Source organism: Bos grunniens, chromosome 2 (assembly GCF_055505025.1).
Source record: "Bos grunniens cultivar Pamir isolate PY7600 chromosome 2, Bosgru_T2T1.0, whole genome shotgun sequence".
Classification (NCBI taxonomy): Eukaryota; Metazoa; Chordata; class Mammalia; order Artiodactyla; family Bovidae; genus Bos; species Bos grunniens.
This window is the reverse complement of record NC_141166.1, coordinates 57,136,225-57,162,814: the sequence shown is the minus strand read 5'-3', so window position 1 is coordinate 57,162,814 and position 26,590 is coordinate 57,136,225. Positions and strand designations below refer to the sequence as shown.

General features: G+C 40.3%; 1 protein-coding gene across 1 annotated transcript in view; it reads right to left on the bottom strand.

Moving 5' to 3' along the window:
• The window catches only part of STAT4 (signal transducer and activator of transcription 4), a 105,319-nt gene extending 89,274 nt beyond the window's left edge, over nucleotides 1–16,045 (bottom strand). The window contains exons 1-3 of the mRNA XM_086348892.1: nucleotides 15,767–16,045; nucleotides 13,016–13,144; nucleotides 11,587–11,731 (exon numbers count right to left, since the gene is read on the bottom strand). Coding sequence (XP_086205018.1) covers nucleotides 11,587–11,731; nucleotides 13,016–13,143 — 273 coding nt within the window. The 5' untranslated portion in view covers nucleotide 13,144; nucleotides 15,767–16,045. The remainder of the gene's footprint in view (nucleotides 1–11,586; nucleotides 11,732–13,015; nucleotides 13,145–15,766) is intronic.
• Nucleotides 16,046–26,590: the final 10,545 nt, after the last annotated feature.

The following is a 26,590-nucleotide window of genomic DNA, read 5'->3' as shown; positions in this document are numbered from 1 at the left end:
GACTTCTCTAGCAGTCCAGTGGTTGGAACTTCGCCTTTCATTGCACGCGGGTGCGAGTTTGGTTCCTGGATAGGGAGCTAAGCTCCCACATGTCTTGGGAGCCAAAAAGCCAAGAAACATTAAAAAAAAACAAAAAAACCCAGAAACAATATTGTAACAAATTCAATAAAGATTTTAAAAGTTGGTCTACATCAAAAAATCATTAAAAAAAAAAGAATAGTTTTTTTTTTTTCCTTTCCCTTGGGAACACTATAGCTAGGCTTTGTATTAGGGGAAATAAAACTTATCCAGTCACTAAATTTAGATGATTTGAGGAGAGGGAAAATAGGGGCTGGAATGAGGAAAGAAAAAGCTTTAAGTCTTAGGATAAATCTCCAAAATTGTTTTGCCTACAGCAGATAAGGGATGGATCTTTCTAGAGAGAAAGATTGCTCTATATGTGTTTTCAAAAAAACCTACATTCATGTCCCACTTGGCTTAAAAACCTTTGATGGCTCCCCATTGCCAAAGTCCAAACTGCTTCAGTTCAGTTCAGTTCAGTCGCTCAGTCATGTCTGACTCTTTGTGACCCCATGAACAGCAGCACACCAGGCCTCTCTGTCCACCACCAAATCCTGGAGCCTACCCCAAACTCATGTCCAGTGAGTTGGTGATGCCATCCAACCATCTCATCCTCTGTCATCCCTTTCTCCTCCTGCCCTCAATCTTTCCCAGCATCAGAGTCTTTTCAAATGAGTCAGCTCTTCACATCAGGTGGCCAAAGTATTGGAGTTTCAGCTTCAACATCAGTCCTTCCAGTGAACACCCAGGACTGATCTCCTTTAGGATGGACTGGTTGGATCTCCTTGCAGTCCAAGGGACTCTCAAGAGTCTTCTCCAACACCACAGTTCAAAAGCATCAATTCTTCAGCGCTCAGCTTTCTTTGTAGTCCAACTCTCACATTCATAGATGCTGCTGCTGCTGCTAAGTCGCTTCAGTCGTGTCCAACTCTGTGAGACCACATAGATGGCAGCCCACCAGGCTCTGCCATCCCTGGGATTCTCCAGGCAAGAGTACTGGAGTGGGTTGCCATTGCCTTCTCCCATCCATACATGACTACTGGGAAAATCATTGCCTTGATTAGATGGGCCTTTGTTGACAGAATAATGTCTCTGCTTTTTAATATGCTGTCTAGGTTGCTTAGCATGGCATTCAAAGTCCTCATCAGTTCAGTTCAGTCGCTCAGTCGTGTCTGACTCTTTGCAACCCCATGGACTGCAGCACGCCAGGCCTCCCTGTCCATCGCCAACTCCTGGAGTTTACTCAAACTCATGTCCATTGAGTCGGTGATACCATCCAACCACCTCATCCTCTGTTGTCCCCTTCTCCTCCTGCCTTCAACCTTTCCCAGCATCAGGGTATTTTCAAATGAATCCGTTCTTCGCATGAGGTGGCCAAAGTATTGGCGTTTTAGCCTCAGCATCAGTGCTTCCAAAGAACACCCAGGACTGATCTCCTTTAGGATGGACTGGTTGGATCTCCTTGCAGTCCAAAGGACTCTCAAGAGTCTTCTCCAACACCAGAGTTCAAAAGCATCAATTCTTCGGCACTCAGCTTTCTTCACAGTCCAACTCTCACATCCATACATGACCACTGGAAAAACCATAGATTTGACTAGATGGACCTCATACAAGGTCCTCATACAACCCCCTTTTAATGCTTGAGTGCTAAGCTTGTTTGAGGGATGGGGATTCATTCCCCTGTCGTGTTCCCGCTCCTGCTTTTCCTCTGTACATGATTCCCTTCCCTCCCTTCTTCTTGTCAGAGTTCTGAATCGTCCTCTTAGAACCAGCTCAAATGTTTCCAACTCTGTTGTGACTGTAAGAAATCCAAATCATCATTTGGAATTTAAATACATATAGACTATAAACAAATAATTATTTCATAAGAGGGAAAGAACAAATCATTACGGAGACTTGATACACTGTGAGAGAAGACTTAATAAGGAGGGAGAGCAATCCTGGCAGGCCTGGATAAGATAAAGGCCTGGAGGAATATGCAAAAAATGATCCATGAATGAAGTCTCAGGTGGGTGGGATCTTGAGTTGATCACCTGGGATTTCCAATTCAGTGTGATGTGCATGAGCATTGTGATGTACACTTTCCACCTTTTGTTGGCTGTCCCAGATTATGCAGCAAACAAAATCCTGACACCTAACTCACATTTCATCTTAGATTGCATGACTTGCAGGTCTCTTAGCCTTTGAAATGTGAGCATTTTGATATTGGCATCAGGTAATTATCTCAGAAGGAAAATAGGGATGTGTCCTGAGGATTTGGGAAAATAACTGTGGCATGAAAATGGCAAACTGGCTGCTGCCCATGTGTAGAAAATAACCTGAAGGACGAAGCTTTCATTTGGCTCCTTCAGAGGTAACACCGACTGGCTACACCAGGCTCTGTTCAGGTTGGAGGCTGAGGTCATCTCGTCGCCTCTCTTGTATATGGTGTACCGAGGGGAAGGAAGAGGAGTGAACTAAGAAAGCAGCACGAGTTAGAGGAGACCGTCTGGTAGATTCAGAGCCACTCAATAGTTGGAAAAAAAACCCAAACATTTTTCTCCATTATACTGCAAAAATGTGCTTCTAATCTTTCACCTTGTCGTGTTAAAAATCTCACTTTGCTCGATACTCAGAACCAACAGTAGGATTTTTACAGACTGGACCAGAAGGAACCACGGTTTACCCAACTTTAGAGGACCTTTCAACCCCAGCATGTATTTTTGTTCAGGCAAATCCAAACACCTCTGACAAAGAGGCCACAAGATTGCAGAGAATAGAACATGTTAGGTGTGGTTTGCACTTGCTCGTGCCCCCTCACTCATAGGGTCTAAAACTCTCACTAACAGACTCATTGCCCTGGTGGGTGAAAAATGTTCTGTAGGTGAGGGGACTACTAACCACAGAGTTGTCACCAAAACCCTGAACTCAGCGTTCTAATGGAGGGTTTTGTTTTTATTTTAAATCAGACAAGTTTGCTACTGTCTGTTTCCCCTTCCTGATGCTAATTTGTGATGGACAGCCATTGAGGGTCCTATACGTTAAAAACAAAACATAGGAGGTGTGAATTTTTTAGACTGTAAACTTCATGACTTCCTCCAATTGTATTCCTAGTGCTTAAGATGTAACTGATAATATAATAAGAACTTGTCTAATATTTGTTGACCAGATAATAAGATTGGCTATGTGATATTTATAAAATACTCAATACAAAGTGACAAAGTATGAAAATGGAAAGATACAATCATTTGCCTATTAGGAAACAGTAACAAAAAGAAAGCCACACAATACAATTTCAAAATGCAAATATAATAAACTGGTCAAAGAGGATATTTTATATGAATTTTTAAAAGTTGAATTCACCAATATTATTTTGTACTTATGCTCCTCACAACGTAGTAACAAATACACAAAGCAAAAACTTCTAGAAGTTCAAGTGTTGATAAACCCCAATAATAGAAAAGATTGACTCAGTATACCACTTTAAAAATCAATGGGATTTTCTAACAGGTTGCCCTGATTCTTTCTTGACTAACTACACTTCATTTAAAAATCAGAGTAAGCTTTGAAAAACAGAAATCAGTTCACGTCACACCTTTGCCCAAACCTCTCAATGGCTCCTCATCACACTCAGAATAAGACTCAGAATCTTGACAAGGGCCCACAAGATTCTGTACAAGGCAACCCAGGCTCACGTCTTTGATCTCATCACTTTTTTATTTCATGTTCTAGACACATTCTTGTAAAAACTATAATTTGTCTTAAACTGCTAAGTTTGATCCACAGAGTGAATAGTTTTTTCTGGTATATTATTGCACATTTTCAACCTTTCATGTACTCTATTTTTACTTTTTTGCAGTGAAACTTTTGAAATTTTATCATGTGTGCTTATCATCTGTGTCTGATTTCCTTTAGTAATTCCTTCTGTGAGCATACCATTGTAGATTTTGTATAGTATTATACAAAACTTTTAATTTTGCATAATAATTGAGCTGGGTATAGAATTCTAAGTTTCTGGATATTGTATTCTAGCACTGTGAAGATATTACACTCTTATCTCACTTGATACTCTTTTAAATTTGGCTTTCAGTTTTTCTCATTTCTAAGTAGGTAATATATTTGGGCTCTTTTGCTACTTTCAGGATCTTTTCTTTCTCTCTGGTGTCCTATACTTTCTTTTGATTTACTATGCTTGGGGCCTGTATTTCTAGACCTGCCTCTTGAGAAACCTATATGCAGGTCAGGAAGCAACAGTTAGAACTGGACATGGAACAACAGACTGGTTCCAAATAGGAAAAGGAGTGTGTCAAGGCTGTATATTGTCAGCCTGCTTATTTAACTTCTATGCAGAGTACATCATGAGAAACGCTGGGCTGGAAGAAGCACAAGCTGTAATCAAGATTGCCAGGCGAAATATCAATCACCTCAGATATGCAGATGACACCACCCTTATGGCAGAAAGTGAAGAGGAACTAAAAAGCCTCTCGATGAAAGTGAAAGTGGAGAGTGAAAAAGTTGGCTTAAAGCTCAACATTCAGAAAACAAAGATCATGGCATCTGGTCCCATCACTTCACGGCAAATAGATGGGGAAACAGTGGAAAGAGTCTCAGACTTTATATTTTGGGGCTCCAAAATCACTGCAGATGGTGACTGCAGGCATGAAATTAAAAGACGCTTACTGCTTGGAAGGAAAGTTATGACCAACCTAGATAGCATATTGAAAAGCAGAGACATTACTTTGCCAACAAAGGTCTGTCTAGTCAAGGCTATGGTTTTTCCTGTGGTCATGTATGGATGTGAGAGTTGGACTGTGAAGAAAGCTGAGCGCCGAAGAATTGATGATTTTGAACTGTACTATTGGAGAAGACTCTTGAGAGTCCCTTGGACTGCAAGGAGATCCAACCAGTCCATTCTGAAGGAGATCAGCCCTGGGATTTCTTTGGAAGGACTGATGCTAAAGCTGAAACTCCAGTACTTTGGCCACCTCATGCAAAGAGTTGACTCATTGGAAAAGACTCTGATGCTGGGAGAGATTGGGGGCAGGAGGAGAAGGGGACGACAGAGGATGAGATGGCTGGATGGCATCAGTGACTCGATGGACGTGAGTTTGAGTGAACTCCAGGAGTTGGTGATGGACAGGGAGGCCTGGCGTGCTGCAACTCATTCGGTCACAAAGAGTCTGACACGACTGAGAAACTGAACTGAACTAAAGGATATATGATGGGCTTCCCAGGTGGTGCTAGTAGCAAAGAACCTGCTTGCTAATGCAGGAGACATAAGAGACTTGAGTTCGATCGTTGGGTTGGGAAGAATCCCCTGAAGGAAGGCATGACAACCCACTCCAGTATTCTTGCTTGGAGAGTCCCATGGACAGAGGAGCCTGGCGGGCTACAGTTCAAAGTGTCACAAAGAGTCAGGCACAACTGAAGTTACTTACCATGCATGCACGTGGATAAATGACAGGATATATGACAGCCACCAGTTCAGCTGCTGCTCACAGATCTGTTTTATAGTTAAAAAAATTTTTGGTTCCATGTGTATGTGTGCATGCTCAGTTGCTTCAGTCATGTCTGACTCTTTGCGACCCTATGGAGCCCACTGGGCTCCTCTGCCCATGGGATTCCCCAGGCAAGAATACTGGAGTGGGTTGTTGTGCCCTCCTCCAGAGGATCTTTCTGACTCAGGGGTCAAACCCGCTTCTCCTGCAGTGCAGGCAGATTCTTTACCATTGAGCCACTGGGGAAGCCCTTTTGGTTCTATAACTTGCCTTAATTTGTGATAAATTTATCTATGCATTTAAAATCTATTACATTTTATCTAGCATTTTTATGTATTTTTAGTGAGACCATTTTTAAGTTTAGCTAGCTAGAAATAGAAGTTAATTGGACTAATGAAACATTTAGATTAGATATAAACAAGAGCGCTCCATATTAAAGTATATAGAACATTTCTCTCACTCAAAAATGTATAGTGTTAAATTCATGTATAAGGAAAAAAAGGTTGGAAATTAAGTATTTGAGTAAAGAATTTAGACAAAGAATAAACTAAACTGAAGAAATTAGATGGATATAGAACCAGATTGGTACATGATATATGTCCATTAGGCTTCCCAGGTGGATCAGTGGTAAGAATCCGCCTACCAATGCAAGAAGCACAAGAGGCAAAGGAGATGCAGGTTCAATTCTTGGGTCAGAAATATCACTTGGAGGAGGAAATGGCAACCTACTTCAATATTCTTGCCTGGGAAATCCCATGGACAGAGGAGTCTGGAGGGCTACAGTCCATGGGGTTTAAAAGAGTCACTGGGCGTGACTTAGCAACTATGCATACATGCACGCATGTGTCCATTACAAGTATGGACAAGAATACCAGAATTCTTACTTTACTGGGAGAATGTAAACTTGTATAACTATTTTTGGAAAACAATTTTGGCATGATCCAGTACAATTAAAGATAGACATAACCCAAGATTCATTGTTTCACTCCTAGGTCTATGTCTCAGAGAACTGCATGCACCAAAGGGCACACACAAGGATATTCAGACCACAGTGTCTGAAATAGAAGAAATACAGAAATAACCCAAGTGTCCATCAACAGTAAAATAAATAAGCTATGACATAGTCACACGATGGAATACTCTGTAGCAATGAAAATGAATGAACTACTGCTATATACACCAACATGGGTGAATCTCAGGAATTATGTTGCATGAAGAAAAGTCATGAAGAATAAATATGTGATCCTATTAATGTGAATAGGATAAAAAATATGATCCTATTTAAGTGGTATTTGGTAACTTGCAAACCTATATATCCTCTAAGGATGCCAATATATGGTAAACTGTAACAAAAAGAAAGAGACTGATAAATGCAAAATTTAAATTAGTGATTACTGCGAGTGGGGAGAGAGCAGAGAGGAACTGGGCGTGGGGAAACAGGAGGCTACTAAGATACTGATAGCAACTGAGTATAAAATGTCAAAAGTAGCCTGCTCTACTATCCATCCATATATATATATACACACATATGGAATGAGAGAGAGAGCGATGTTAGGAATGATGTTTATCAAATATTAATATGATTATATCTTAGCAGTAGATTTTGTATTATTTCATATTTTCTTTGCATATTTTATATTGCTTCAATTTTTTAAATTATGAATATGCACCATTTTAATTATTTTAAAGTCATTTTATCTGAGGAAAAGAGACAGTAGAAGGTTGCTGGAGGCTAAATGTTTGTGCCTCCCCAATTCATATGCTGTAACCCAACCCCCAAAAGTGATGGTATTTGGAGGTAGAGCCTCTGATAAATGATTAGATCGTAAGGGCAGAGCTCTCTTGAATGGGATTAGCATTCTTTTAAGAGAGAACTTAGAGAGCTTCCTTGTGAGGTTACAGTAAAGCTGAATCAGACACTGAACATGCCAGCACCTTGATCTTGGGCTTCCTGTCCAGAACTGTGAAAAATAAATGTCTTTTATGTAAAATTTACTCAATCAATTGTATTTTGTTATAACATCCAGAACAGACTAAGACCCAGACAGGAAGATGAATAAACAAGAGATTTTCAATAGAAAATTGAAGAACAAAGATCCAATAATCAAACTCCAAGGTGCTAAAAATATGTTAAAAACTCAACGCACAAAAACCTGCACATAAATATTAATATGAGTTTTGTTTATAATTCCCCAACACATATAAACTCACTGTAGTACCTCCATAAAAAGGAATTATCATTCAGCGATTTTAAAAAAGCTACCAAGCTACAAAAAGCCACAGAGGAAATTTAAAACATATTAATAAGTGAGGAAAGTCAATCTGAAATGTCTACATACTATATGATTTCAACTATATGACATTCTGAAAAAGGTGGAACTATAGAGTAAGAAGATTAGTCATTGCCAGGGGCTGGGGCGTGGGGAGGGAGGGAGGAATAAATTGGTGGAGCAGAGGAAATCTTCAGGGCAGTGAAACTGAAATAGCAGATCCAACACATCATGCACTTGCCAAAACCTACAGAACTGTACACCACAGAGAGTAAATGCTAATGCAATCTTGGACTTTAGTAACAATGTACTACAATAGGTTCATCAACTGAAACAAAGTACAGAAAATTGCCAGATAATAAGAGAAAGTAGGGAGAGGCAGGTGGAGAGAGAGCATATACAGAACTCTACTTTTTATTCAATTTTCCTTAAACCTAAAACTGCTCTAAAAAAGAAATTCTATTAGTTTAAAAAATAAGCCCCAAGAACAGAGTGAAGTGTTCTTGAAATATCTGGGCCAGATATTTATTTTTATAAAATCCTAACACAGTCCTTACTACATGTTCTGCAATTTTTTAATGCTCCTAACATCCTCGTGGGGTCGATACCACTGTGATTCCACTCATACTGCTGAGGAAACTGAGGCCAGAGAATGTGATCGTTTTGCCCTGGGCCACACAGCAAGCAAGTCATAGAACCAGGATTCAACCCAATACAGGCCTACCTCCTGACCTTGATCTGAGGCTGCCTCCCCTTAAAAGGACTAAGGTAACCTGGACATCAGTGTTCACTGCTTCCAACTCAGAGATTGCCTTGACTCTTGGTTCAGTGGTTTTGTTTAATTTGTCTTTTATAACAAGCCATCCCAAATTTTTATCAGAAGTAGGTGGGATATAAACGGTAAATTAAAATATTGAAACCGGAGACCTCAGTTGCTCTGACAACCGCTAAAATAAATTTACCTTACACCTGCTTAGTTCCCCTGGGATCATGTTGTTTGATCTTTTATTCTATAAAAGTTAAAACAGATTGCATTTAAAATCCCATAGGATGAAAATGTTCAAACCAGATAAACATAGTGTCAATATTCTTTCAGCAGCAGGTTTTTTGTTTTTTTTTTTTTCTCCTTCGTTTTGGGGGAGGGGATCTTGCTTTACCAAAAAGATTTGTCTTAATTGGTGATGTTCTTTATCACTATTTTCTATTGTTTTGAATTAATACAAATATCAATAAGTATAGTTTATAAGTCAAAGTAAAAGCAAGTGGTTTTGTCTATTCAAAATACCCTAATCAATCAAACTATTTTTGGAGTTTCTAGTTTGTAGTAGTTTCTAGTTTGCTTCTAGTACCACACTGGGTACTGGAGGGAAGAGGAAGGTCACAAAAGGATCCCAAATTTTTACTTTCAAAGAGCTTGTGACCTTCTTGGATACATCCCCCACAGACGAGAGGCTGGTTATCTTACGGCCCATGCTCCACAGGGAATGAGAAAAAGGGGTGAAGTACAGGTGAAGGTTCCCTTGCTGCCCTGGGGCCTTCACAGGTCCTCTAGGAATGGCTGGGAGCTGGACTGGAGGAAGAGAGATGGCAGAGCGTTCCTCGCCACCAGATTGTCACGGACAAAGGCTCAGAGTCATTCAAGAGTGAGCTTGCTGTGCTCAGGAACAAGGAGTAGATCTATGGTTCCTAGGGCAGGAATGTGGAGGAGTTTGGGGCAGTTTATTGAAAAGGTGAATAGAGACAAGATGCTGAGAGGTCTGTGACATAAGCAGAGACGTTTGTGCTTGAGCTGAAATGGGACTGGAATTACCACGGGTTCTTGGGCTCCCTCACAATCTTATCCCCACTCAGAAAAATGTTGGGTTGGATACTTACTCTTCAATAAGAAGATCCTACTGTTTTCTCTATCAATAACAAGGTCCATTTTTGAAAGCCTATTTTTTTTTTTTTGCCAGGATAAAAGCTCCAGTTTTTCTTATAATCCCAAATAATTATCCTCATTTACATGAAAAGATATAAGAATTTAGAAAAATTAAGTGACTTGCCCAAGGTCACATTTTGAGACTCAGAATTTCCAAAGACCATGAATCACCCATTTTATCCATCTATGTCCCTCTAGCAAAGACCAAGGGTCAGCAAACTTTCCTATAAAGGGCCAGATAAGTGTGCTTAATACAGACACACACACATATACATATGCACACATTTTTAATTTAGGCTGTAGGTCCATACAGTCTTTGTCACAACTACTCAACTGTGCCAGTGCAGTGCAAAGGCAGCCAGAGTCAATACATAACTAATTAAGTAAGTTACATTTCACTAAAATACAGAAATTTGAATTTCCTATAATTTTCATGTCACAAACTTATTTATTTTACTTTTATTTTTTAAACACTTAAAAATGCAAAAACCACTCTTAGTCATGGACCATACAAGCACAGGCAACAGCCACATTTGACTTGTGGCTACCAGTATGCCAAACCCCTGTTTTATGTCCATTGATTAGAACAATAGCAAATGAAGCCAAGATTAAATGTCTTATCTCTGGAAGAGATAGTTTGCTTTACACTGTGAAAAACTCTGTTTTGCTGGTAACAAGTTCATTTCCTACCCCGGCCTAGTCTCTTGCAAATTTGTAGGGGATTACAAAGGCAAAGATAACAGTAAAAGGACAATGAAAAAAAAATCCAATCCTAACAACAATAAAACATTAACAATTTAAAAAACAGCAATCCAAACAACAATAAAAAATTAATATCTATTTCCCTCTCACAGATGTTAGTAATATCAAGGACATTTCTATTATAGTCTAGGAAAAGTCTTCTAAAAATGCATTCATTGTTAAGTTTGAGGTTCTAAAGATGTATCACTAAGAAATGGTACATGTATATTTCATGTTCTCTAATATGTTGTATAAGCACTTTATAAATATTAGAGCAGTCCGTTCAGAGTTTGCTTCATTAGCATCTCTGCATTTAGGTCAATAATAGCCTGCTCTTAATTCTTTAGATCCTTGTTTCACTTATTCATTCATCTGTTTAATCAATGAATATTACACATCTACCATATGTCCAACTTTGTGGTGGTCACTGGGAATTCAAAACTGAATGTTAAAGTCCTTGCCTTAAGTAACCCACAATTTGAGGGAGAAGAAATGCAGAAGAAACACTAATGTAGAATACAGTAAATGCTACAGTACAGATGAGTTGCAGTTACGGGAACACCTTGGTGAACTTTTGGAATTAACTTTTGGAAAGGGAACCCTGGATGAACTTTTGGAATGGGAAGCTACAGGACACCAAAGAACGTTTTTGAAGGTGAAGTTTGAACCAAATCTGGAAGAAGACATACGACCATAATGCCTCCACCTATGAATGAAAACAATACCAACTCTGATTTGTTACATAGAAGACAAAGGCAAGAAAGGTTTGGAGGGACAGCTATGAAATGAGCATCTTTCAGATCCCTGTCCCAGACTCTCATCAATTTGATCTAACTAGTAAACAGTCACATGCAAATTCACCAACTTTTGAATCTTAAGATGCCCACAAAGGGGAGAGCATGATTTCTCCCCTTTGTGGGCATCTTAAGATTCAAAAGTTGGTGAAAAACAAACGTTGGGTAATGAAATAAAATTGAGCACAAAAGGTAAAGTCATAAGAGACTTCAGCTTTTTCCCTTTTAAATCTGATACAGAAATACAATAAGACTACATTTTTTTTAATTGAATTTAAGACTTATAAAGACAAATATTTTGAAAAAGTAGAATGCATTCTCACCTGAAGGACTTTCCTAATTCTTTTCAGATTGTGAATTAAAAGTAGGTTTTTCTCTTTGGAAACACGGCCTAACTGTTCATCCAGTTGTATTAACAAGTTTTGAAGAAGAATTGTTGCCATAGTTTCATTGTTAGATGCTGCCTCCCTAAAAAACAAAACTGTTATTACACAGCGGGAAACAACTTATAAAAATGCCTACTTTTTACCATAATCATTTTAAAGTGATAAATATATCCCACAGTGATAAGCATTTAATGGTTTTAAAAATTAAATTGTATACACATGACAGTATATTCAACACCACTAATCATTAAGGAAATGCAAATCAAACCAGGAGATACCACTTCACACCTATTTGGATGGCTATTATCGAAAACACAAGATAAGTTTTGGTGAGGATGTGAAACTGGAACCTCCTTGTATATTGCCAATGGCAGTGGAAAACTGTATAGCCAGTGTAGAAAACAGTATGGCGATTCCTCAAATTATAAAGATAAAATTACATACAATTCCACTTCTGGGTAAATACTCAAAAGAACTGAAGCAGGGACTTGAGTAGATAATTTGTACATCAACATTTAAATCAGCTTTATTCACAATAGCTGAAAGAAGAAATCACTCAAATGTTCATTGAAGGATAAATATAGAAATGCAGTATATGCATACAACAAAATATTATTCAACCTTAAAAAGGAAGGAAATTCTGATACATGCTATATGAATGAACCTTGAAAGAATATGCTACATAAAATGTTGGTCACAAAATAACTAATTTGGTGTGACTACACTTATATGAAGTACCTAGGCTAGTTAAATTAAGAGACAGAAAACAGTGGTTGCCAGGGGCTGGGGTAGAAAGAATGAGGGGTTATTATTTAATGAGTACACAGTTTCAGTTCAGTTTTAAGTTGAAAAAGTTCTGGAGATGGATGGTGGTGATGGATGTGCAACAATGTGAATATGCTTAAGGCCACTAAGCTGAACACCTAACAAATGTTAAAATGGTAAATTTTATGTTATGCATATTTTATCACAATAAAAATTTTAAGAAGACAAAAGCAAAAAAAAAAATTGTACAAGGTGACTGGAGCTTCCAAAAATGTTTATAAAACATATTAAGAAAAAATGTTTATTTTATTGAGTCTATGGTGGAGAATTGATATAAACAATAGACTTACTTCTTGGCTTTTTAATACTTAGAAAATCACTGGGGGTTGGCTTATAAAAACAAAGCACTAGAACCATAAAGGTTTAATCTACAATGGATGAAACCAGAAAGGACAATGATTCTTCTCCCTTAAGGAAGCTTTCCAAAGCCTCAAAGAAAGTTCTGTACCTGAAAAGAATGTATCTACTGAGTTAAAAGTGGACCATAGAGTAAGTCCATGTGTAAGTCCTCTAGGGAAAATACAATAACATTTGATCCTACCAGTCCTGATTTTCAATCCACTGGGCCAGCAGATGCCGAATTTCCATAGGAAAGTTGTCATCATAGAATTGATCAACTTGCTCCAAAAATTTTATTTCTAACTGTTGGACTTGATTCCACTGAGACATGCTATAAAGAAGAGGAAAAAATAGAACTTAAAAATAATGTTAATTAAGAACTATGGTACATGTTTTCTTTTCCTTTTTTTTTTTTTTTTTGGATTTCGGACAAAGACAATGTTATCCATTAAGTAACTGGAGAAAAAAAATTTATTTTATAGTCACTCAATTAAAGAAAACAGAAACAAGAAAATGTTTTCAATCCAAAGATAATGCAGTTCTGAGCTTTTTCCTAAGGCATTCCTAAGGAAGGAAAAAGGATTCTTTTTCTACCCTGAGCCATATTTTTCTTTGTTCTAAAAGAAACGCCAGATCCACCTTCTCTAGAAAGCTTTCATTCCCCCTCAAAACCCCTCACATCTGTCTACACAGATATGTGTATTCTCAACAATCTCCTTCCCTAGTCTGTGCTCCCCCTCACTATTAATTAGACTTTGAGCAACTTGAAGGTAAACAACAAACTAAACTATATCTCTTAAGATTCTCTTAAGGCTTTATATGTGCTGCAGCATCAGTCATTCAGTCTTTCTGACTCTTTGTGACTCCATACACTGTAGACCACCAGTCTCTTCTGTTCATGGAATTCTCCAGGCAGGAATACTGGAGTATGTTGCCATTCTCTTCTCCAGGGGATCTTCCCAAACCAGGAACCGAACCCAGGTCTCCCGCATTTCAGGTGGATTCTTCACGATCTGAGCCACCAGGGACACCTGATGTGAGGACTACCCAATAAAAACTTCTTTTATATAAAACTGTCCAATCCCTTTTTATTCCAGATTTGTCTGGCTTCTAGAATCAGTCATATTCCTAGACTTCTAGTCTCAGTCTTACCTATATGAAGAGTTTCATGTGGGCTTTTCTTTCAGTTCAAAATACCTCTGAACAAAGAAATATTTTCACTTCTCTCTGGAATGATCAACTATTGCTGGGCAAAGCTTTTAAAGTCTACTTGTAATCAGTCTCTGATGTGTATCTGACAGTGGTTAAACCCTCAACATACTGAAGAAGAAACCACTTGATGCAGTTGGCGGTGTGTCATAAAACAAAAGTATGTGTTTCCCCAACATAACCCCATTCTGTCCAATTTAGAAGCTTTAGACGTATTTCTTAACTCAAGGAAATGAATATGACATCTCTCCTTGAAATTACAGTATTTTATTTTTCCCAAAGTCAAATTTTTTATTGTTTTGTCACTAATTCTAGATCAAACAAAGAAACCTTTTATGTGATCAATCACAATGGTGTTTCAACTTACCCTGTAGGTATATTAAGATTTCCTTTTGCTTACAGAACATTATGATGATAAATTTCTCAGGTTTCAAAGGGAACCATTTCAGGAGTACCTTTTGTATTTAAAAAAGATTAATGCCAATGTTTTGCTAAACGAAAGTGACTGGAAAAAATTTTTTCACTTTCTTATCATTATATTTATACATATAATCCTAGGCAAAAGTGCTCAGTAAGTACTCATTAAGAGAAGAATGAGTGGGTCTCTGGATGCTGTAAATAGCACAGGTGGCTAGTATTATTCTGACTTTAAAATGAAAAGAAAAAAAAATCTGAGGGACACATAGGCAAAATGACTTGCCCAAGACACACAGCTCCTAAGGAACAACCTGAGGTCTCCTGACACTACACATGGTTGTCTTTCCTGATGTTGGGTGTATATATATTCCTCTCAAAATTGCAACATGTGTTGCCATGCTACTATCCCCATGGCTCTGCTCTATCAGTTTATTCTAGTGAATGATAAAAGAACAGGTGCTGAGAATAGCATTATAATTGTAACTGCTACTATTGTTCAATCTCTGCTATGATCTGGATGAAAATCTATTTTCTAACTAAGAATTAACTGGACTGAACCCATCCTAAAGTTAGATCACTCCTAGGATCTGAATCCACCCTCCAGAGAGATGAACACAAGGCTGAACGGGGGAAAGACAGGTTTATAGACTCAGGACACTTTTTTCTGTTGCAGCCTCTAGTAATGTCTTTAAAGGACCTAAAAACACCTTCACTCTCTAAGGGCTAATTGTTCCCATCCCAAGAAAACTACCGAGCATTTCTTTTGAAGACTGAGTGCCTGCCTAGTCTCTTTGAATGCCTGGCCCTAGAAGAAGCCTGATAAACGGGCGTTTTCTCCCACCGCCTGGGGGCTAACGCTGCCGCTTTGGGGTTCTGTGAAAAGGGGGCGACTTACCCTAAAACATCACTGCTCTTATCAAAGCCTCAATCACTGGCTACCTCCGTCGCGGGCTTCTGGCTGAAACCCAGGCAAGCAATCTAATGCCAAGCATGAGAGTTAAGAGCCGCTGGCTAAGAAAGTGAAGCGGAGGGGCCACACTCGGCGTGGACACACCCCCGCTGCAGCCACAGGGTCGCATCCACCCAAGTTCACAGTCTCCCGGGCAGAGTGCCCGGGTCTTGCCGCGGAGAGACCCGCGCCACAGCGAACCTTTGAATCATGGAGTCGACCGCTTGTTTCTAAAACTACTCTTCCTCAGCTAGATTACCGTGAAGTAACTGTCAATACAGCACGGGCGCGGCAAAACCTCAGCAGCGTCCTGCAGAACCACGTCCTGGCCCGCCCTCCTCCAGAGAAGCCACGCCAAGGTGCGGTCTGCCTCCTTACCTGGCTCCCTCTGCCCGCGTCCCAGGCGGTGCTCAAGTCCGGGATGGGAATCGCCCAGCGCGGTCCCCCAGGACCTAGCCGCTGACGCCTCCGTCAGAGGGGATTTGCATTTCTCCTCCTACTTGAGGCTTTCCTGTGCGTCAGTGTTAGAACCTCCGGTACTTTACTAGGGTCGTTCCCACCCACTGCCTATTCTAGAAACGCTAAAGAGCAGAAACAGGTTGAAGCCACCACGCGGGGCGCCCTCTCCTCATCCCCATCAATCACTCCAGCCACTCCCTGTGGCCCGAGGGTGTCAGGAAGAAGAGGGTGGGTGGGGGCCACACTCTCTTTCCGGTTTCCCCAGACCGAGAGCCCCTGCAGACTTACTTGTGCCGCGCTTAGTCGCTCAGTCCTGTCCGACTCTTTGCGACCCCATCCATGGACTGTAGCCGGCCAGGAGGATTCTCCAGGCAAGAATACTGCAGTGGATTGCCATGCCCTCTTCCAGGGGATCGTCCCAACCCAGGGATCGAACCCAGGTCTCCCTCATTGCCAGCAGATTCTTTACCGACTGAACTATCAGGGAAGCGCAGACTTACTTGCCCCGACCTAAATTCCTGGCTTCCCGGCTTCCTCCCTACAGACTCTACTCACCACGGTGGCAGCCAGCCCCAGGGATGAAAGGAGTGGGTCGCCAGGATGAAAACAGCCAATGGAAGACTTCACTGTGCGCGGATTCTAACAGGGTCTGCTCACCAGCAGACGAACCTCACCCAGCGGCTGGAACCAGCTCCTGCGCAAGTGGACACCTGCCCTTACCAGCCCAGAATCATCCGCCCCTACCCAGTAGCTACGTCTGGTTGCAAGGGGATGTGTTTCTCCCTCTGTGAGGTGGACTGGTTCTAGAACCCCAGAGCTGGAGGGAGTCTTGGCCTCATCTGGTTCTGACTCCTCTTTCCTATCTGGAGAGACACGGGGCCCAAAGAGGTGACCCGAGTTACTCAATGATTTACCTGCAAAGACTGGATAAGAACCTGGGGAGTTCAACTACCTCCTAAGCGCTGTTTTCTTTTCATCTCTGAGCCAGATGTTAACATCCCCTGACATGCAGTAAGAGTTCTACAAACGTTCAGGAAAATAAAGACACAAAAACAAAAATGGACGATAGACTAAAAGAGGTAGAAAGAACGACTCAATCTGTTTATGCACATGCCTGGAGAGATCTGCCAAGGTCAAAGCCCTTGCTTCACAGCATGGTGCTAGCCAGCATCACAGAGGATTCTCCTCCTCTTTCAGGAGATATCATCATGTGATTAAATTTACCACCCCTCTCCCTCACTTACAAAGAACAAGTCAATCAACCCCAAAGTCAAACATCTAAATTCAAAGTCATCATCTAAATTCATTTGTCAGGTAGAGCTAGTCCTGGTTGCTTGCTCACTGGGCAGTTTCCAGGAACTTATGCTGCTCTGTCCCCACCTGAAAGAAGTGCCTCATCTGGGCTGCTCCAGCAGCCATGAGGCAAAGCCTGGTTTTCTTCAGGGGACACGGACAGTGCCTTATAGGAAAAAGTCCAAATTCTTGGCACTCAAAGTTCTGTTCAACTTGGTCCTAACCTCTTTCAGAAACTTCTCTCCCCCACCCTCCTGGCCCACCCTGAGAGCCCATGATCTGATGTATCAGTCTCCTCTGCTTTCTAGATTATCCTCTCATATTTTAGTACTGATGCTCCCTTCAGCTGCAGTTTCTTCCCCAACTTGTCTACTCACTGAAATCCTCTCCTTCTCAGTGAAGATTTCACCAGTGACTCCAACCCTGTAAGCAACTTTTCCCTGCTCTGAATTCTGATCATGTCCAAGCTAATGCTGTCCAAGAGAAATAAAATGCAAGCAACGTATGTTCACTTTTCTAGTAGCCATGTTAAAAAAGGAAAAAGCAACAATTAAATTACTTTTAATACTGTAAATAACCCAATACATACAGAATATTAACATTTCAGCATATAATCAGTATAAAAAGTTATTAATGAGAGACAGCATTCCATATACAAAAGATCCCACTATATAGCACAGGGAACTATATTTAATATCATATATATGTATATTATATACAAAACTGATTCACTTTGCTGGGTACCAGGAACTAACACAACATTGTAAATCAACTGTACTTCAATTTTTTAAACTTAAAGAAAAAAGAAGACTGAGAGAAAATACTCCTTACTTCATACGAAATCTTTGAAGTCTGGTGTGTACTTGCCATTTTAGTTAGGAGTCTCCACATTTCAAGTGCTTAATAGCCACATGTGGCTAGTGGCTACCATATTGGACAGTGTAGAACCAGCCCACTCATTTAACACTTTTCACTTCCTGCCTTACAACATTAGTCACACTGGTTTTGTGGGTCTTTATCATCATTATAGTCAACTATTGAGTGACTGCTATAGAAAGCTGAGAGTTTGTTCCCTTCTCTTAAAAACCTCACCTTGGGATACTCCCAGCAGTATTCCAACTGTTTGGTCTCAAGACACCTTTATACTCTTAAAAAAATTGTTGACAACCCCAAAGAACTTTTGTGTATTTCTATTCTGTATTCATTTTTAATTATTGTACTCAAAATTAACTCTGAAAGTTAAAACATCTATTCACTTAAAATTATAGTCATAAACCCACTATGTGCTAAACATTTTAAAATGGAAAACAAGCATATTTTCCAACAGACAGGCAAAATAGAAGATTGGCGTTGATTTACATTTTTAGAAATCTCTTTAATGTCTGATTTGAGAAAAGACAGCCACTTCTACATTTAATTTATTGCAAAATATTGTTTTGCTTAAAGTATCTGGAGAAAATCTGGACTTACATAGATACGTAACTAGAAAAGGGAAGAACATTTTAATCTTTTTCAGATAATGTTGGTATTCTTCTTTGGTACCACACCAAAACTCAACAAGTGGTAATTCCTTAGGAGTTAGTTGTATTGTGGAATGTGAAGCCATATCAGCAAACTTTACATACACTGTTACATTAAAGTCCATTGGTATACCTTGTTTTTTGAATTGAACTCTTAACACACTCAGAATTTTGTAATATCACACATTGTTCAGTTTGGAAAATATTGGTTCACTGAATTACACAACTCTTCCAAATGCTGACACATTTCAACATACAATAACAGAAAATCACAGTAGTTAACATCACTACTGATCTCTTTAGAAAAGTGTTTTAAGTATTGTTGTTTAGTCACTAAGTTGGGTCTGACTCTTTTCAACACCAAGGACTGTAGCCCACCAGCCTGCTCTGTCCATGGGATTTCTTAGGCAAGAATACTGGGGTAGGTTGCCATTTTCTTCTCCAAGGTATCTCCTTGACCCAGGGATCAAGCCCCTGTCTCCTGCATTGGCAGGCAGATTCTTCACTGCTGAGCCACCAGGGAAGCCCCATTTTAAGTATTAGAAAGCTGTTAAATTCGTGATGACAGATACAAGTTTTCCAAACTTGCTTAAAAGCTCCGGTTTTGTTAATGGCAACAAATATTGCCAACTGTTTTCCTTGAAGTGATAACTCACTTTGTTTTCAGGAAAATGTCTTCCAAATACCCAAGTCTTCATAGCCATAGTCAGTCATTTTTTTCAAGTAAAAATGGCCAGGACAGTGGGTGGACAACTTAAAGAATCACATAATTGCTTTTCTTTGAAGTGACCATTGTATATTAGTATGTGTATGTCCCATTTCATCACACAGAATATTAAAGACACATGGATTCAAGATCTGAGATTTAATACAATTAATATGTTTTCCTACTTTTTTGTAAATTCTTAACTCACACTGGCATTTAAAAAATTTTAGGGGTTTCCACGGTGGCCCAGTCGTTAAGAATATTCCTTGCAACATAAGGGACACTGATTTAATCCCTGGTCCAAGAAGATCCCACATGCCACGGAGCAACTAAGCCCGTGCACCACAATTACTGAGCCCACAGGCTGCAACCAACTAGAGCCTGTGCTCCACACGAGAGAAGCCGCCACTATGAGAAGCCTACACAGCACAACTGGAGAGTAGCCCCCACTCTCCAAACCTAGAGAAAGCCTGTGCACAGCAACAGAGAGCCAGCGCAGCCAATAAATACATAAGTAAATAAAAACTGAAGTGCGTGGTGGTGAAGGATGCAGTGAATACTAGGATAATTTGGCACCACACCTTGGTTCATTGTAAGGCACCAAGATTACCCATCATGGCTTTGATGCTATCAGTGTAGATGTCAACAAAGTGAAAAGGCAAACCAGTATTATTATGAAATAGTGCTACCCTGGAGGACAGCCTGAAAAGACCTGGAGGACTACTCCCAGGGATCCTCAGACAACACTTTCGGAATCCTTGCTCCATGCACCATCTCCTGTCTACTGTAGTCAGTTACCCAGAGTTCTAGATCATGAGGGAATCTCCACTCAAATGAACAGTCTCTTGGTTTCATACATACACTTAAATTCTGGTTCTTTTCCTATTTCACGAACTAAGCCAGGCTTCTAGGAAAGGGTATCCCTATATCCCCCTTGCTTCTCTTTCTTTGAATTAAATCTAAAAAGCTAGGTCCCCAATTTCTTGACACTACACTGGCCTTGGCCTCATCAGCGCCTCGTCAGAAACAAACAAAACAAAAACAGAAAACCTCAAACCAACCTTCCCCAAAACAATTCAAAGCAAATCAAACAAAAGCATTCTAATGTGAAATCCCCATAAAGTTTCCCAAACCCAAAGACCTTCAGAGATTTCTCTCCGCTTTAAATTGTCCCCTAACTGCCCTCTTATAAGCCCTACTGCTGTTTTGTCTTGTTGTCTTTCGTCTCATCTTAAGACGGAAATAACAGATTATAGACTTCCTGAAATATAGATTCTAGTACTCATTTTGCCACTTTCTAGCAGTACAAAGTTGGATTAGCTACCTAACCTCTGAGTTCCAAACTACCCATAAAAATGGCAATACCATAGCCCATACAAAATTGCTGAGAAGATTCAAAGGTCTAATGTCAGGAATGAGATAAGGAAAAATGCTCAGTAGCTATTGTGAATAGAATAATAAACATAGCCAGATTGTAAGAAACTTTGGAGGTCACTAGGTTAATAAACTCCATTTTCCCTTCCCCCTGGTTGTACAGACAGGGTTTCAAATGGAGATGGGATGAAGACAGGTAAGGTGAGGTAAACAGGTTCACATCTGTAAGTCGGTGGCAGAGAGGATTCAGTCTGTTCTTCTGACTGCTTTTTCCGCTATGCTCAGGAGATCTGTTTGTTTTGGAGGCCGTGAGACAGGAAGAGAAGGGGTGTCACTTTCCCTCCACGGGATACAAGCCACCTCCACCTTCTCCCCAATTCTTATACAAAGAACATAAACATTTGTTTGTTTTGATTTTTGTGGTGGCACCTTACCTCTCTGTCCAAGCTTCCTCTCTTGTGTGTCCCAAGGGAACAGGGGTAGGTTAGCTGATTGGACCAACAGAATACATACACACAGAAAGATACACTGGATTCCAAGGTAGCTAGTATCAAATGAGCGGTACACAGGATTATTGGAACAAGGCAGTCTGGTGTGGGTCTTACCAGCTCATCTGTGTAGGTCACTCAAGCTCAATCAAAAAACAGAGACAATGCCTTGTGCTAAGGGTTTTAGTTCAGTTCAGTCGCTCAGTCATGTCCAACTCTTTGCGACCCCATGGACTGCAGCACGCTGGGCCTCCCTGTCCATCACCGACTCCTGGAGTTTACTCAAACTCATGTCCATTGCATCGGTGATGCCATCCAACCATCTCATCCTCTGTCATCCCCTTCTCCTCCTGCCTTCAGTCTTTCCCAGCATCAGGGTCTTTTCAAACGAGTCAGCTCTTCACATCAGGTATTGGGGTTTCAGCTTCAGCTTCAGTCTTTCCAATGAATATCCAGGACTGATTTCCTTTAGGATGGATCTCCTTGCAGTCCAAGGGACTCTCAAGAGTCTTCTCCAACACCACAGTTCAAAAGCATCAATTCTTCAGCACTCAGCTTTCTTTATAGTCCAATTCTCACATCCATACATGACTACTACTGAAAAAACCATAGCCTTGACTGGTTGGACCTTTGTTGGCAAAGTAATGTCTCTGCTCTTTAAGATGCTGTTTAGGTTGATCATAACTTTTCTCCCAAGGAGTAAGCATCTTTTAATTTCATAGCTGCAGTCACCATCTATAATGATTTTGGAGCCCAAAAAAGTAAAGTCTGCCACTGTTTCAACTGTTTCTCCATCTATTTGCCATGAAGTGATGGACCTGGATTGCCATGATCTTTGTTTTCTGATTGTTGGGCTTTAAGCCAACTTTTTCACTCTCCTCTTTCACTTTCATCAAGAGGCTCTTTAGTTCTTCATTTCTGCCATAAGGGTGGTGTCACCTGCATATCTGAAGTTATTGATATTTCTCTGGAAATCTTTATTCCAGCTTGTGCTTCATCCAGCCCAACGTTTCTTATGAGGTATACTCTGCATATAAGTTAAATAAGCACAGTGACAATATACAGCCTTTACGTACTCCTTGTCCTATTTGGAACCAGTCTGTTGTTCCATGTCCAGTTCTAACTGTTGCTTCCTGACCTGCATACAGATTTCTCAGGAGGCAAGTCAGGTGGCCTGGTATTCCCATCTCTTTAATAATTTTCCACAGTGTATTGTGATCCACAGTCAAAGGCTTTAGCATATTCAATAAAGCAGAAATAGATGTTTTTCTGGAACTCTCTTGCTTTTTTGATAATCCAATGGATGTTGGTAATTTGATCGCTGGTTCCTCTGCCTTTTCTAAAACCAGCTTAAACATCTGGAAGTTCATGGTTCACATATTGCTGAAGCCTGGCTAGGAGAATTTTGAGCATTACTTTACTAGCATGTGAGATGAGTGCAACTGTGTGGTAGTTTGAGCATTCTTTGGCATTGCCTTTCTTTGGGATTGGAATCTGAATCTGAATCTGAAAACTGACCTTTTCCAGTCCTGTGGCCACTGCTGAGTTTTCCAAATTTGCTGGCATATTGAGTGCAGCACTTTCACAGCATCATCTTTTGGATTTGAAAGTTCAATTGGAATTCCATCACCTCTACTAGCTTTGTTTGTAGTGATACTTCCTAAGGCCCACTTGACTTCACACTCCAGGATGTCTGGCTCTAGGTGGGTGATCACACCATTTTGATTATCTGGGTCGTGAAGATCCATTTTGTACAGTTCTTCTGTGTATTCTTGCCACCTCTTTTAATATCTTCTGCTTCTGTGAGGTCCATACCATTTCTGTCCTTTATTGAGCTGTTTCATTGCATGAAATGTTCCCTGCTGCTGCTGCTAAGTTGCTTCAGTCATGTCCGACTCTGTGCGACCCCAGAGATGGCAGCCCACCAGGCTCCCCCATCCCTGGGATTCTCCAAGCAAGAATACTGGAATGGGTTGCCATTTCCTTCTCCAATGCATGAAAGTGAAAAGTGAAAGTGAAGTCGCTCAGTCATGTCCAACCCTGGGTATCTCTAATTTTCTTGAAGAGATCTCTAGTCTTTCCCATTCTATTGTTTTCCTCTATTTCTTGGCACTGATCACTGAGGTAGGCTTTCTTATCTCTCCTTGCTATTCTTTGTAAGCTAAGGGCTTTGTAACCTAAGGGCTTTGTAAGCTAAGGCCTTGCTACCTACTTAAGTCCAATTCCCAATGACAGTGCTCCCTCTACTGTCCCCTCTAAAACATTGCAAATTATAAATCTGCCTTCCCCCACCCGCTCCATCCCCCTACTCCACCCCACCTCTCACCTCCTTACCACCCCCCCCCACCACCCCCCACCCTGCAATAGAACTTTTTTTTGGCCACCTGATGCGAGGAACCGACTCATTGAAATAGACCCTGATAAAGGGAAATATAGAAGGTAGAAAGAGAAGGGGACAGCAGAGGATGAGATGATTGGATAGCCTCACCAACTCAATGAACTTGAGTTTGAACAAGCTGGTGGAGATAGTGAAGGACGGGGAAGCCTGGCATGCTGCAGTCTATGGGGTCCCAAAGAGTCTGACATGACTGAGCCACTGAATAACAACAACTTTTGCAGCTCTAACTCCTTGGCAGGCAAGGGCTGAGAACTTCACATGCATTGTTAAAACAATGCTAATCCTTACAACATACCCCAGGATTAAGTATTATTCTTATCATCAAGTGACAGATAAGGAGATAATGAGGCTGGAGGATCTGGTAAATCTTAAGCAGATAAGGGGACAGTTTCAGGATTGAAACGCCAGACTGTCTGACTCCAGAAACATTTGTAACCGTTCAGCTTTACTAAAAAAAAAACCTTACCTGCTCTGATAATAAAAGCAATAAATTGCTCAGAGAGTTAAGGAAGAGGTAAATTTAAGGATCTAAACACAAATTCCAAAATACACTCATTACATAGTCTATTGGTTAGAGATGATTCGTATCCTCTGATTCTCCAGCATTCCTATGGAGCATATGGACAATTAGCCATGCATTTAAAAGTCCTTGATGTATCATGATGATAGGCACATTGCCAACAGTGTTCCAAAACATTTAGCAAATTACATGCTTCTATAGCATCTTGTTTATACTGTACATGAGGTGAGTGTTTCTATTGAGCCACAAATGAGACAATGAAGTTTGATAGCAGGCTAGGATATTTGAGTTGTAGACTTTTCCAAAAAAATTCTGCTTATGTGGACAGTTAAATAGCCCTCAACCACCTCATTTTATTTTGTGTATTTTTCATATGCAATTCTCTCTCTGGACTGAATATTTAGGGAGTCAGGACTAAATGCTCATTTTCTTTGTGTTTTAGTGTTCAGCTCAGTGCCTGGAACAGAGCAGGTTTTCAAGAAATGTTTACTGAACAGAAGAAGAGTTGATGAAGGACTCCATCATCAAAGTCTGTTCTGAGAAGGGCTCTCTCTAGTGACTTTCCTTGTCAAGTCCCTTCATCCCTGCCAAGTTTGACCCTACACTTGATTATTATGACATCTCACATTTATACATTTATTAGTAGTTATGTTGTTGTTGTTCAGTCACTAGGTCATGTCTGACTCTTTGTGACCCCATGGACTACAGCAGAGCAGGCTTTGCTGTCCCTCACCATCTCCCAGAGTTTGTCCAAGTTCATGTTCCTTGAGTCAGTGATCCCATCCAACCATCTCATCCTCTGCCACTCTCTTCTCCTTTTGCCTTCAATCTTTCCCAGCATCAGGATCTTTTCCAGTGACTCATCTCTTCACATCAGGTGGCCAAAGTATTGGAGCTTCAGCATCAATCCTTCCAGTGAGTATTCAGGGTTGATTTTCCTTAGGATTGACAGGCTTGATCCCCTTGCTGTCCTAGGGACTCTCAAGAATCTTATCCAGTACTGCAGCTTGAAAGCATCAGTTTTTCAGTGCTCAGCCTTCTTTATGGTCTAATTCTAACATCTGTACAAAAGAAAGACCATAGCTTTGACTATATGGACCTTTGTTGGCAAAGTGAAGTCTTTCCTTTTTAATATGCTATCTAGGAGAAGGCAATGGCACCCCACTCCAGTACTCTTGCCTGGAAAATCTCATGGATGGAGGAGCCTGGAAGGCTGTATGTAGTCCATGGGGTCGCTGAGGGTCGGACACGACCAAGCGACTTCACTTTCACTTTTCACTTTCATGCATTGGAGAAGGAAATGGCAACCCACTCCAGTGTTCTTGCCTGGAGAATCCCAGGAATGGAGGAGCCTGGTGGGCTGCCGTCTACTGGGTCGCACAGAGTCGGACACGACTGAAGTGATTTAGCAGCAGCAGGTTTGTCTTAGCCTTCTTTTCAAGAAGTAAGTGTCTTCCAATTTCAAGACTGCAATTTGATGTGCATTAATTCTATTTGAATACAAGTTGAAGAGAAGAAGTCATCTTTCAATTTCTCTCTTTCTTATTTTCTCAAATATGTTAGGGAGAGAATAATCTTTACTTAGGAAAAGAGTTTGGTTACGCTGTTTGGGGTGATAGGAAAAAGTGAAAAAACAGCTAAAGGACTCCACTTAAAGACATAAATAGAAATTGGGACAATGGAATAGATAGGAGAGAAAAATAAGAGAGGAAAGGAAAGAGGAAGATACAGGAAGGCAAAGGAAGCTGAAAATGGGGAAAGAATGAGAGAGAGAACAAAACATGGCACAAAACTTGCCTCAAATACTCTTTTCATTTCTTTCATACCATTGCAACAAAAACCATACTGATCATTCATGAAGTCTGGGGGGATGGAGAAGGTGTGCAACAGAGACAAAAAACTTGATATAGATCATTAGACATGGGTCATTTGACTCTACTGCTCAAAACTTTCCATTGACCCCCATTTTGAAGCAAATCAATTAGACCAACTCAAGGCAGCACTCAATGAAAAGCATCCAAAATTAGTCAACAGAAAATGTATCATCTTCCATCAGGATAGTGGAAGACTACATGTTTCTTTGATGACCAGGGAAAAATTGTTGCAGTTTGTCTGGGAAGTTCTAATTAATCTGCCATACTTATCATACATTTCACCTTTGGACATCCATTTATTTCAGTCTTTACAAAATTCCCTTAATGGTAAAAAATTTTCAATTCCCTGAAAAACTGTAAAAGGTACCTGAAAGAGTTCTTTGATCAAAAAGATAAAAAGCTTGGGAAGATGGAATTATGAAGTTGCCTGAAAAATGGCAGAAGGTCATGGAACAACATGGTTAATACCTCATTCAGCAAAGATACTGGTGAAAATGAAAACTGTCTTTTATTCTTACTTAAAAAACTGAAGGAGAGTTTTGGCCAACCCAATATTTTCTTTTGTGTGAA